General features: G+C 39.3%; 1 protein-coding gene across 2 annotated transcripts in view; it reads right to left on the reverse strand.

Annotated features, from left to right (window-relative positions):
- Nucleotides 1-4,467: 4,467 nt before the first annotated feature.
- The window catches only part of LOC121946821 (oxysterol-binding protein-related protein 2-like), a 28,989-nt gene continuing 19,407 nt past the window's right edge, over nt 4,468-14,049 (reverse strand). For both annotated transcript variants that reach the window (XM_042491588.2, XM_088082422.1), the window contains 11 exons: nt 13,847-13,922; nt 12,862-12,996; nt 12,604-12,701; nt 12,271-12,453; nt 11,955-12,062; nt 11,001-11,090; nt 10,553-10,673; nt 9,846-9,971; nt 9,492-9,615; nt 9,130-9,220; nt 4,468-8,369 (listed from right to left, as the gene is read on the reverse strand). In XM_042491588.2, the coding sequence (XP_042347522.2) occupies nt 8,267-8,369; nt 9,130-9,220; nt 9,492-9,615; nt 9,846-9,971; nt 10,553-10,673; nt 11,001-11,090; nt 11,955-12,062; nt 12,271-12,453; nt 12,604-12,701; nt 12,862-12,996; nt 13,847-13,922 (1,255 nt within the window). In that variant the 3' untranslated portion in view covers nt 4,468-8,266. The remainder of the gene's footprint in view (nt 8,370-9,129; nt 9,221-9,491; nt 9,616-9,845; nt 9,972-10,552; nt 10,674-11,000; nt 11,091-11,954; nt 12,063-12,270; nt 12,454-12,603; nt 12,702-12,861; nt 12,997-13,846; nt 13,923-14,049) is intronic.

The raw sequence follows: 14,049 nt of genomic DNA on the forward strand, positions 1-14,049 counted from the left end.
CTAACAAGAAATGCCATTTGAAAAAAGTCTGTTTTAAAGGAAAACTGCGTTAAACTAAAAAGTTCACAAGCAAAAATAATTCTGGCAAAGGATGTTCCACGATAAACGTTGGCCCATTGGCTGTTTCACATACCAACATCCGAGAAGTATGTTTTTGCAGAAAAAGGAAATAAAAGGCATTTATCACACTTGTTCTAAAAGCATCAGAACAGCTGTCAAGAGGGTAACTGAGTATATGGAACAGTTGTCCAGAGATTTATATGGACAAAAATAAAGATTTATATAGATATAGCATATATATAATACAATTTAAATATGTTTCCTCATATGCTTTTTGTTGACACAAGAGTGAAGAAAAAACAAGCTCTGCTTTATTTATGTATTTATTATTTATTTTTTATTTATTACCAAGGCCAGGAATATCCAGTGACCTGAATGTGCACTTTTTTTATTTGCAGAGAAAAGTATTTAAAGAATATCTAGATGAAACACAAAGCCAGTTCAGATACATACATATATATATAAATATATATATACATATTATAGATATAATATTAAAGATTAAAGATTATATTTGACTGAGAAAAATGGTTGTAGGCTACTAGTGAAGTACTGTTCAAGGCATTCCTATATTGAATTAACTGGGGTGAGAGTGTGTGTGTTTAAAGGTGCACTGCCACAAAATATTAATTTATAAGCTAAATACTGTGGAACTTAAATTCCTGGGATCAAAAAAAAAAAAAAAAGAAGAAGTTATTTGCAAATTTACCGTCTGCCTTTTTGGAGTTCTCAGCATGCTGTGAACAGGCAATTACATAGAAGCTATACATAAAAATAGAGATTTAAAAAGAGGTGCTTTATGAGGCATGAAAACAAATATCTGTTAACTCCCATCTCCTTTACAAACCCTAAACTTTATCTCAAGTCACTGATATTGTGCAAAAGAAGTCGGTATATATTTTTCGTGAAACATTTATGAGATGATTTATCTATTATATGTAAGAATTTATTTTTATCATATTGAGAAAACTTGCTGGGAGCAAAGAAAGAAGGACAATTTAAGAATAATCATTTAAAGTCTACACAGAGTGAGAAATGATGTTCATGCAGATGTTATCTATTGCTAGATTAATGCACAACCACATTAATCTGAAAGATCTACATTTTTTTGCTTCGTTTTGTTTTTGAGTCTGCCTAAACAGAAAAAAATATGTCCATTGAAGATAAGTTTTGGAGTCTTTGATGTCATCCTGTTTATTTTATCACAAAAAAATAGATTGGTGGGTGTTTGATATGCCATTTTTCTGGTAATGTGCTGTCAACTGGTTCTTTTAAAATCTACTTCCATAGGTTTCCCTGGCCCTACTTTATGTGCGAGATTACAGGTCATCATGCTTATTGACTTGACATTTTTTGTTTTGTTTTGGCCTCTGAGTTACATTTAGCTCCAGTATTAAGAGTCTGATTATTCTGGTTCTGTTTGAATGTGGTCGTGGCCCCTGACAAACAGCACCGAGCCTGGAGAGACCGCGTCCCTGCGGGTACACTGCCACCTGATCAGTGACATCACCATGGAAGCATCAAATTAGTCTCAAAGTAGAACAAGAAATAATATGAGAGAAAGTTTAAAGTTATCCAAATTAATAGCAACTTCCTCTATTGTATGTCGTTTGTTTTTGGAAGTTTGTAAAAAAATAAAATGTTCAATAAAATGTTCCTCAATCACTTTTGCCTCAGGAAAGCACACTACTAAATGCAGCATCGCAGCTGAGATGTTCAATAGACGATAGAAAATAGCGGTTGAATTCATGCAGGCGTAATAAATCAGATTTTTTTTAAAACACTTTATGACACACAGGTGTGATCTTCAGCACTATTTGAATGACACAGCCATGAAGACATAAATAACGAGATCTGTGTCAAAATGTGTAAAAAATGTCATTTTTTGCTCCTGTGTGAATACAGCCACTGAAGGTGACTTAAATATGCATAGCAGCAAGGGCTTTTGTACTACAATACTGGTCACTGAAGAAAGCCATCCTGTTACTGCCCTCTAGCCAGTCGTGGTCTCTGTCTATACTCTGCATGGTGTCTGTCTAAATCCTGGAGCGCAAGTTCAGACCACAGCAATCACCAGTGAGCAAAATCACCAAGCCACAGCCTGGTTTTTCAGAGGTGTTTGAAGCACAAATGTAGACAATAATAAAAGATAAAACTTACGAGTTGTGTTCCAAATCAAAATGTTGACTAATTTAAACAGAGATCTGCTCGGGAATAGCTTCTTTAAGTCCCCCCCACCCCGAAAAAAGAAAAACTAGTTATTTTAATTTAAAAATGTACACTTCTAAATATAAGGAGTTAAAATTCATTTTTTAAATTCTGCTTTGGAACAAAACTCTTGTTTTAAAATTTGCAATAGAACACAAAGGGACATGTAGCCAAGAGAGGTTGCTTCCATCGGATCTGTGTAAAAAAAAAAAAAAGAAAAAAAGAAGGAATCTCAAAAGACTTGACTCGTTTTTGAATCCGACATCAAGAGTCTCAGCAATAAGGCTGCATTTACACACAGTCAGAGAATCATTTTTTTTCACCCTTTGTGGCACTGATTTGTTATCAGAATTTGGTGTTTTTCTGACTGTGCAGCCATGAAACGGAAAACTTTTAGCACCACAAAGAGCTGGAAAAGAGCTGACGGTATTTAAATGCAGCTTAGAATGCTTTTGGGAAACCCGGACTGTGTGTGTTTGTGTGTTCTTAACCAAAAAGGTAGCATCCAGTGCTTGTACAGTACGTAGTGTAGTAACTGTCACCACTGCTCTTGCTGTCAGTCGTGCAGACAGTCGACGTGTATAGCAGGACCGGAGAACGATTTTAAAACACACACAAATATATAAATATAAATATATATAAAAAGTAAATGTTTCATAGGTGAGAGGTTGTAAAAAAAAAAAAAAAAGAAACAGAAAAGTCCATCTTTCACTGTAAAACCATCAGGGAGCGTTTATTCATCTTTCACCTGTAATGAATCATCAAATAAAATTACAAGTGCATGACCTGGACACCTTCCCTGCCCAAAGTTACTACCCCCCGACCCCACCCATCCTCTGAGCTTTTGAACCTCTTCGACTTCCCACCTCACGGGCTGCCATCTTTTTCCAGTGTAAATACCAGACGAGAACCAGAGTCCGCTTTGAATAAATATGTAAATGCCATGAAGGACATGTTCTGTGCAACATGTAAATCACACACGTGCACACAGAGGCATGAGAGAGGCCTTTGCACACCACACAGCGACACGTGCTGGAGCGTATGCAAGCCTGAACCTCCCTGCCCAAACTTGTACTTTGTGTGTGTAAAAACAACAAAAACCTACAAGAGCAGTTGTTAATTTGAATAAACGACAAAAATCGCATCGTGTACGTATGTGGCTGGCTCGTGCAGACTGTTTAAAACTCATTAAAAAGTTGTATTCGGATATAAGAAAAAAATATTAAAAACATATTGGTCTGTGTAGAGTTTCTATTCATGTTGTGTTCGTAAAATGAGATGACATCAAAAACATAAAAAAAAAGGGAAAAATATTCTGGCTTCCATGTAATTTTTCGAGGTGGAAAGATCATTTTTTGGGGAGATGGAGATGAAGAGGGTGAGATGGAGAATTTGACAATGGAGATGTGTAAAAAAAAAAAAATGTAATTACCCAACTGAATAAAGAAAAGAGGGTGAAAATAAAATACAGAAAAGGGTCAAGAGCCTAAAAATGATTACAAGGTGTTCCATTCACTGTTGTAAGTGCAATGAGCTAAACTTCCTGTTTCCCCATTGTAAAACCTTGTGTATGTTTCCGTGTATTCCTCCTGTAAATGGGTGTAGTAGACCTGGTGCATCATGCCATGTAATGTGATGAATGACAAATTATGACCTTACAATACATTTCAATCAGGAAAAATAAATAAAAGACAAATACATAAAAACAACAAACTGTCTTGATTTTGTCCTGATTTTTTCAATTATTTTTTTTTATGTCAGCAACATATCTTTTTTCACAGGGACTATTTGTTTAGTATAAAGCTCAAATGAAAACTACCAAGTTTTAGATGCAACTGTGGTCTTTTTAAAATTTTGCCCAACTTTTTGTCCCAATTTGGAATAAACAGCTGCATATGAACTGTTGTTAGCCTGTGCAGAGTCCAAACATCCCACACTGACAAGGCACATGTGTAAAACATACTCAGAAGTTTGAAAAGTACAAATTTACACAGAACTGTACTTATTGCATCAGTTCTTCTTCTACATTTCTTCTACTTTTTCTTTTTTTTTATTGCTGTCACATGAAAGCAGTCAGTAAATGACTGCAGGATAATAAGAACCAGATATTTTCAGTACTGTGGTTTGACTCAGTATATACAGCTGTGCTGTAATGTTCCTTGGTACTCGTTTTATTCAAAGAAGAAGCAGACACTGTCATAAACTGAAATTAGGATTTTATTAGTAGACATTTCCCCCCTCATTAATCTACCAAGATGTCCACAGATTGGATATGACCCCTTACACTCCCCCACCTCAAAATAAAACATCTGGTACAATGTTCTCACCAAAAACGGTTTAAATACTATAAAAATAAATCAGTTGCACAAAATAATATGCCATTTTGCTTGTGATTATTTCTGTGCAGCACTTGTACTCATACAGAACATCGACAACCCCGTGACACAGCCCAAGAGAAGGAGAGTCAAACTCAACAAAAGACATTTTTATAAGAAAGAAACGACACTCAAAGCAACACAGATCTAGTTCAATGGCGTAACGTTAGTCTGGTGGAGTCTGAATCAGCACTGGTGAATGACACCGCTCCATGTTTACTCGCTGCGTGGACCATTCAATAGCTGAAATTACATCATGGTCAAAAACTTGTTTTCAACTATAGGTTTGTTCATTTGTAGCATTTGACCTGTGTAAACTTCAACTCAAGTAGTGTTTCAATTATTAATGACAAATCTACCTACACGCTGCACCGGCTAGTAATCTGACAGAAGCAACAGCCACGGTACAATGTACAAGCTGGTGAATGATGCTCACTTCAAGCCCCGATTAGACGCTCTGTTCCTCTAAGAAACAGATCCATGTTTAAGTGAAAGAACTCAAGAGCTGTTTGAATTAGCTACATAAGCAAAAGAAGAAAAAAAAATGACAAAAGAAGTATTTCATAAAACCTCAAACATCATAAATAATACACATAAATTAAAAGACACAAAACAAACACGGGAACGAAAAAAAGAAGGCATTAAGCATGACATGGAAATAAATTTAAAAAAACACACAAATGAAAAGTTAAGTTGGTCCAAGATGTGTAGTCCCCAAAAGTTCTAATTATTTCCAATTATTTGGAATATATTAAGAAACTAAGAAGGCAAAATCATTAGCTGGAGATACATCTGACTACAGATGAGAGGCTAAAGGTGTGTGTGTGTGTGTGTGTGTGTGTGTGTGTGTGCGTGTGTGTGTGTGTGTGTGTGTGTGTGTGTGTGTGTGTGTGTGTGTGTGTGTGTGTGTGTTGGGGGTGAGGGGAGGATGTAAAGCTGCTGTACAATAACATATCAGACATGTATTGTTCATGTTGAGGTGCAAAAGTTGCATAGAATTTGTGAAATACGTCGCAGCTCCTAAATGCACTGATGAAAACGTGACTTTTAAACTGCAGGAAACACAATGCAGGAAAATGTGGGGAAACGTATTAAAAATAATGTTTCTAGGACTAACTAGGGCAGCTCGATAGATGTTTCTCCTGTTATTGAAAGGAGAACAACTGAGAGGCTCTTTTTCTTTGTTTTTTACTCCACAAAAGCTCTTCAAACTAGTCGTTTTCTCACAGTCACATCCTCATCAGTGCACACAGGTCTGCAGGTCGGGTGAAGGATTTGTGTATTATAGTAACAAGGTCATGATACATTTATTTAATTTAAATTCTGATGCGAAACAAACCATGGTTTTATACAAACGAGCCACGCAACCTCCGATTTGTATCTGCTTCAAATAGAGCAAAGCAACAGGTAAAGGGATTATTTATCACTGTGCGCAGGATGTTGACGACTCACCGAGTTCAGAGTTTCTGTACAAATACTTAATATCCAGTGTGCTCAGCTGTTTCGCTCTCCTGTCCGCCGCAGAGCTGTGGACAGTCCCTCTCAGGAGTGTCTTTACTTTCTTTCTGTGTACTAACATTCATTCGAGTACTCCTTATTTTATTTTTTTTTAATAAAATTTAGTTTAGGGGTGAAACTCACTGTTAATATGTGGCAGGTCACCTTTTTTTCTACAATCAGTGTCAGAAGAAAAACAACGGATGGCTTACGAGACAACAGGGCCCTGGACTCAGACATGTTAAAGGCCCCACATCTCTGTGTGAGAGCAAGACACCCAGACCAGAAGAGACACTAAAAAACTGATGTTTTGTCTCTTTTCCACCAAATAAGCTCTGTTTCTTGAACTGGTTCCATTTAGGATTCTTGTGGCGATGCACAGTGGAAGTGAACAGTATCAGCAAAATGGCGAATCGCACTGATTACCTGCAAGCTTTTGTTCTTTCATCACAGATATCAATAGCTGTCCAAGCTTTTTATTTTGGCAAAAATATCAGTCCACTGCACACTGATTTCTCCACTGTTGCCTTTTCCATCCTCTCCTTTCAATTTGTAAATATAAAACGCACACTGATGTCGTCACGGTTCGCACTTCAGGTTAAGAAAAGCTGAGAGCCAACTTTTGGAAATGGTTCCATGTTTGATGGAAAAGAGTTCTTGAGTCTTTTGTGTCACTTTATAGTCATTTTATGTTTCTTTACATGACATTTTGTAGGTGACTTCTGCGCCTGTTCAGTAATCTATCCGTTCTTTAACATCCAGCCCAGCCGGACAGCATCATATCTAGCGTTGCACGTTGCCTTATATTACACTGACATGACTGTTTGCTTTTGTAATCCTGCTATAATGTGAGAGATTCATATGAATGTAAATCCTAAGGGTTCACATGGTCAAACTCCCATCATTCACACAGCTAATCCACCTTCTCCATGTAGTTAACATGGCCAGCAGGATGGTTTTGTAAGAAGTTATTACTACTTAAATCTGATTATTATATTAAAGCTCACACACCTGCTGAGGTGTCCTTGACCCCGACCTCTGACCTGCCTGTGGAGGGGAAACAACTGTTCCTTAAATTTGCTTTGAGCATGAGAGCTTTTCTGCATTTTCTCGCAAAGATTTAAAAACAGGAGGCTGAAACATCAGGTATTCTGTACTTGACTGTTTTTAATATCAGTAACTCTCAGCTATGACTTAAGTAAAGTCAGCCAGTTATCAAGCTGCATAAATGATCCCACTCAAGCTGCACATCCCACCCTTCTGTCGAGGAAACGTCGGCTTTCCGCCAGTTGTCTTGACGTTGTTTTAATACATAAACTCAAGCAGAAGGTTGATGGGAGGGTAACGGAGGATACTAAATGTTTTAGTGGACGATAATGAGCTCAGGCTTGCATTCAATTCATCTTGACCAATTCAACAAACATTATTTCTTTCTAATTTTGTTCCTCAAAGAGCACAATGTCAACTGTTATTATTTATATTTAGTATTCAAAAAAAAGAAAAAAAAGAAAAAGCATCCTCAAGGTTCATCTTCAGTCAAAGGAGCATTCACATCCCTGATTCCCCTGTTGACTGACTGTCCAGATCCATACATCCATCCATGTGATCATTATGTTTTACTTCATGTTTTTTTTCTACTCACACTCCTTAATGTAATATGTGACCGTTTTAAATGTTGCCGTCCTGCCTTGTGGGTGGTTTTTCAAAGGAGAAAGTTTGATTGTAAAGAACATTCAGGTTTGATCTGTGAGTTTGTGGGTTTGTTTAACCGCCATTTCACACGTACCAGCTCTCTGCCGCTGCAATTTATCAGGGATAAAATGGTTCTTGTGCTCTAAACGATGCCGGGGCAGAGAGATGGGAAACGCCTGCTGGTTGCAGTGTGATGTGATCACACAAGATGACGAGAAGGAGACTGAAGTGGAGATAAAAAGACCTGACGACTCGGCGGATGTCGAGCAGGTCGCAGCTGCTTGTCAATCTGTCGGTCCGTTTAAAGGTGATGGTGATGAAGGCAGTGCGATGAAGGTGGTGTGCGGATTCTAGCATTTCTCTCCATTTCCTGACAGGCAGGTCATAGCAGGTTATAGAGGAGGAAGAGGAGGAAAATGAAGGCCAGCAGGCTATCAGTAGATATCAGGCAGGTCTTTGTAGTTCCTATTGAAGTAGCCGCCGGTGTACAGCCAGCCCGTGGAGTTGGTGTACGGGTTAGTGCCCATCTGGAACCACCTGAGAGACACAAACACAGACGAACAGCTGCAGAGTTTACCCGCTGATGCATCATGACATGAGCACTACAACAGAAAGCAACGTCTTCAGTTACTGTTTCTTTGACGTTTCTGTTTGACCCGGTCCACACGCGTTATTCTGATTGCTGTTCCTGCTGTTCGCTCTGAAGGTGTTTTCTTCATCTTTTGTGACCTAAGAGTTCTGCCTCGTGCTCTCTCTGACATTGTTAACACTGACACCTACTTTGACACGAGAAAAAGACAGGAAACTTAATAACTTGCCCTAAGCAACTTTCAGAGTGAACTTAAAGGGCCAGGTCCTGACGTCTAAGTGACACATGAATCTCTTTAACGATTCCAATAAAAGAAACTCCACTCATTACGTCCGTCACAACAGCACTTGAGTTAAAAACAAAAGAGTTCCAAACTAAATTCCTTTTGAAATGGAAGCTCGAAGAATAATCATCAAGTATTACAGATTTTTGTATTTACAACCTCGCTCTCCTTAAAGTTTCCTTCCAAAATCTTCAAAAAAACATTATCTTTCTCATCACACTGACAAAGGTCTTGACAGATGATGGAGATGTTGACATGCTTAAAACTGGGCATCTTTTGCCGACACCTAATCTCTCAATCATCAGTTTGATCCAATATGAAACTACGAAGGAGTGTGCTGTGAAAGCTCGCAACAATATGGTTTTGTTTGCACCATCTGGATGTTCAGTTCAACGCTGGTTAGTTAGTATGTGTGTGTTTCCCACCTTGTAGACCACTCCTCCTCACTCCTGGCTCTCTCCTTGCGGGCAGCTCGCTGTTTCTCCTCCAGTCTCTCCTTCTCCTTACTGGCCTCGTCTGCAAAAGAAAGAAAGGTCGACAAGATGACGTAATACAGTGACACCCTGCAGGGGGCAGCATTGTCCCATATTTTTTCTTTGTATCACATGAGAAGTCATTTAAGACTTTCAGATACTCAGCAGAAGAAAAGTAGCATCACAGAAAAGTGTTTTTTTTCACATACAGAGAGAAAAATACATATCATCAGGTTTCTGCCACACAAGCCGCTGTATGTTCAGTTAAACAAAACTCCATTAAACACTGATTAGGGCCGTTTAAATGTAATTACCCATGTTGCCATTCTCCATGGCTCTGATGTCAGGCCTGAAGCGACAGTCTGTGGGGGCCAAGATGGCCTCCATGCCGGGCTCCAGCTCATTGAGCGACATTGCAAAGTTGGTGAAGTTGTACATCTGCAGAAGGAAGAGAGGGAATTAAGGTATAAAGAAAGTGTGTGTAAGTGTGTTGATAAATGCAGTCTAAAGACTTAGATGCTGGCGAAGGACTGAAATAAAAATCCTGAAGCTGAGACAAGACCGAGCAAAAATGTGGTTGAGATAAATCAGAGACCTTTAAAAATTAGTCTTGAGACCGAGACCAATCTCAAGTACAACAGCACTGATTGTGTTTTTTATCTTCATACCGCAGCAGAGTGTTCCGGTCTGGAGTCTATCCTCCACAGCAAAGTGCTTCCTGGTACAACAGAAACCGTCTCCTGGACTTCAGGCATATCATCTGCATCATCGTTCTCGGCTCCCTGCTGCTCCTCCTAAAAATAAAAATTCACTTCATTTTAACTGCTGTTGTTCTGAAAAGACTCTATGTTGAAGTTTAGGGGTAATGACACCTTACATCACATGAGAAGTGACTTTATTCGAACTATATCTACAGGATGCGTCTATCATGCCTCAGTAGTCTTTTTAAACCTGCCAGAAAGGCTACACACATGTTGCAGCTATTAATGTTTCACTACAAATCACCACTACAGCTGAATAGCTAAAGACTTCAGCATCAGCCAACACAAGCCTGTTGGTTTACCTGAAACAGACCACACACAATGCTGTGCACACCGACAGGAAATCAAGAGGAAAAAGAAAACAAATAAATGGAACACCAAAAGCACAACAATTAAAAAAAAAAGCAATTTAAGTATATTCAGAATACGGGTGAAATAAATGCAGTAAAATACTGCCTCTAAGATTTTTAGATTTGCATTAAAAACTTCAGTTTGCTTGAAAAACAGCAGACACAAAAGAGCAAAGCGTAAAATGTTGAGAAGAAATACGAGCAGCAGTTTCAGATGAAAGAAAAGTCAGGTGTGAATTCACAGATTTTCACACTTGCTCTCACATGTTTGTGCTTCTTGATGTCTCCTCTTTTTTCCGACTTCTTGTGAGCCTCGTAGGCCTGAGGGTCGACGCTCCACATGCACTCAGTCCACTTCCCATAGATGACACAGTGCTTCTTTTTACTAGAGAGAGGAAGACAGAACGTAGAGGGGAGGAGAGGAAGCAGAGGAATAATGGGAGGAAGAGGGTCAGGAGAAAACAAAAGTAAAGAAGAAGCAGTATGGGGAATAAGGAAATTATATAAAAAGGACAAGAGTCAACCAAGAAAAAGAATAGATGTGAGGAAAGAGCAAGGAAAACAAAAGGAATAAAGGAAAGAGAGGGAGAAGAGGAAGAGGTGCACAGAAAAGATGAGGAAAAATCAGAGACTTTCTAAATGTTGCAAACTAGAAAATAGAATATGCATACAGAAGGTGACACAGCAAGATACTGAAAGAGTAAACTCTTACTTCTTATCCTGGATGTATCCCTCCACTTTATGCAGCTCTTTCTCAAACAACCCACATGCCTTAAAATTCAACACGCACTTATCTCCAGTGCTGCAGGAGAAAAGAGGAGGGAAGAAGAATCCGTCAACATCTCTCTCCAAGCTTTGTTGTCTGTTTTTTTTTTGTTTTTTTTTTTTCAGAACTATGCTGAACTGAGCGGAAAAAGTGACCTTGAATCTTAAATTATGGACAAACTTTTATTGTTTTTTTTAATAAAGATGCAATGAAATCTCAAATGGATGTTTCTGGTCTTCAGGAGGAAAGAGTACTTTTACTAATTGCGATTCCGCGTATCCTGAGTATAATTTAATTTAAACCCTTCTAAGTGGTGTGGTGTTCTGACACCAGACAAACCTGACCTCAAAATGATTGCAGAAAATGTCAATCAAGTTTGCCCCGTTTTCCATGCACGAGGCATTTATCCAAACAGCACAACAGTGAAGCTCAGAGAGCAAGAGAAAACTGCAACACTGTGATTTGACTGCTTCGCAGCTCCTGGTGTGAATCTGTGCGACTGTGTGAATACGACAGAGCGTGACAGAAATAATGATAATACAAGACTTGCAGAGCTTCCCTGGATAAATAAACTTCATTCATCCGGGGAAGCTGGAAGGTAGCCGGAAGGTAGGAAGGTTTAAAAAGTGGTCAATGTATTGTTTGCCTGAGAAGTCACACAGAGAGTCAACAAGCTGCGGTCTTAAGTATCAGAGTAAACACTGTGACTGGGAGCAAATGAAGGCGCCAGGCAGGAATGCTGAACAGTGGACAGTTTGTCCAACAAAACGACCAATTTACAGACGTGACCTTGGGCTTTAGAAAAGTCTGCTGAGCATTTTTATTTTCTGACTTTTTATAAACTAAAGTATTAGATGGATAAAACAAGATTTACAAGATTACACCTCGTGTATAGTTTACCTGTGGTTGACTATTTCCACTGTGCCATATTGTTCTATCCATAGTTTGCCTATGATGACGTTGTGTATGCAGCAGGAAGGGTTACTCCATGTGTACGCCTCGTTGTGCCTGGAGGAGAGGAGAAACCAGGAAGAGAGGATGGATAAAGAAAGTGACAGAGGGGATAAAAGAAAAGATGTAAGAGGAACTGATTTTGGATCAGAAATTTTGTGATATGAATACATACATACATACACATGCGCGCACGCAAGCAAGCACGCACATGCACGCACACGCACACACACACGCCCTCCCCAGCATCTCTTTTGGGACTCACTTGAGCAGCTCTAGTGTGATGGTTCCTCTAGGCTCAGCCTCGATGCTCTTCCCCCAGAACTTGAGTTTGGGGTAGATGGATCCATGGAAGACGAAGTCTCCGACCAGACTTTCTGCGTGGAAGGCACTGACTGGGGGATGATGGGATACCTGCTCCGATACCAGCCGGAAACCTTGATCATCTCTGTGAGAGGCAGTGGAGAGGGACAGAAGTTATATAAACTGTTCAAACTGGGCACTGTGTGTGTGTGTGTGTGTGTGTGTGTGTGTGTGTGTGTGTGTGTGAGTGTGTGTGTGTGTGTGTGTGTGTGTGTGTGTGTGTGTGTGTGTGTACCTGGTGAGTTCATAGGTCTCTCCCAGCAAAGGGTTAAAGGGCTTTCCAGTTCTGTCCCACTGAGATGCAACTGCTGACACGGCAAAAGCAGCTACTGCCTGAAGACAATTACAGATCATCAAAAATATAAACACAATGTTTATTTATTCATGTATTTATTTAAAGTCCATAAAGTGATGAATGCAATAACTGTAGGAGGTGAAAAGCATGTGGCTGACGTGTTTGTGTGTGTGTGTTTTTTGTGTGTGTGTGTCTGACCTGCATGCGTTCTATGGAGTCGGGCATCGAGCAGGCTCTGTTGATGAGGTATGTGTGTTCCATGTATTCTGTGATTCTCTGCAGGAAGCTCAGAGGCTCGTTAAACACGATGGGCATCGTGATCTTGGAGAGTTCCTGTGAAAAGCACAACATGAAGCCTGTATTTTAGATTTGACCTCCACTGACAGAATGTGTTCCAAATCATTTGAATTTCTAAGATGCTTTCCATCCCAGTCACCCCAAATCTAACATATACAAGATAAAATCACAGCTGCAAGCGGCAATCCTGGGGGTCAAGCCCTTTTTTTTGGCCATCAGTAGGAAGTCGCTCAGATCTCTTGCTAAAATCAAAACTGCAAGCAGCAGTGAGCAGATTTTTGGCTTTGAAAAAGTAACCTGAGTTAGTTTCTTGTTTTTCACATTCTGCTGTTATCGTTACAATCATCATTCCAGTTATTGGACCACGTTTCATGTTTCTGGCTCATTCTAGCTTACAGCAGTTTGAGCTGCAGCATAAGACAACAAATAATAACAAAAAACAGCACAAACTCAATAGGGTTCTGCCTCTCTGGGGCTTGAACTCTCACTATTGACTGAACAAATAAGAACAGATAATGTGAAAATATCTACAGATGGATGCTGACACCATTTCTGGGCAGTATATAGTACACTAAAAAAAGTCTTTTCATATGTGTGACAGTTACAAACACTGCCTTGTCTCTGGTGACATGAGCCCTAAAATGACATGTGGCTACTGAAAACCTGTTTTTTTGTAATTTACTTTGTTGTTTTATTTGGAAACAAAGGCTAATATATCAACCACTCAGTGCTAGAAATCACACTAAGCTAACTGGCCTGGTCATCTAAACCTCCCATTAAAGAAGTTTCCATCTGTCCAGGCATTTTGGCATTGGTGTACTGATTCTGTCATTTACTGCATCTTTAGAAAAGCAGCATATGCATCTGGAAATCTGCGGGTCCTTACCATTCCGATGCATTTCTTCAGGATGCTCCAGACACCGAGGCTGTTTCTGCAAAACATGGGCGCGGGTAATGACGTCCTGCGATGGGGAAAAAAAAAAGACTGTAGGTGCGTTTCTATCCATCTCTCAGTATGCACAATTTCAATTTGTGCATTGAAAATAATCTGATTGGACCACCATTGCAAGCTCTTTTTGTCATAATTTT

Source organism: Plectropomus leopardus, chromosome 9 (genome assembly GCF_026936395.1).
Source record: "Plectropomus leopardus strain MGB_pleo_1.0 chromosome 9, ASM2693639v1, whole genome shotgun sequence".
In the NCBI taxonomy this organism is placed as follows: Eukaryota; Metazoa; Chordata; class Actinopteri; order Perciformes; family Serranidae; genus Plectropomus; species Plectropomus leopardus.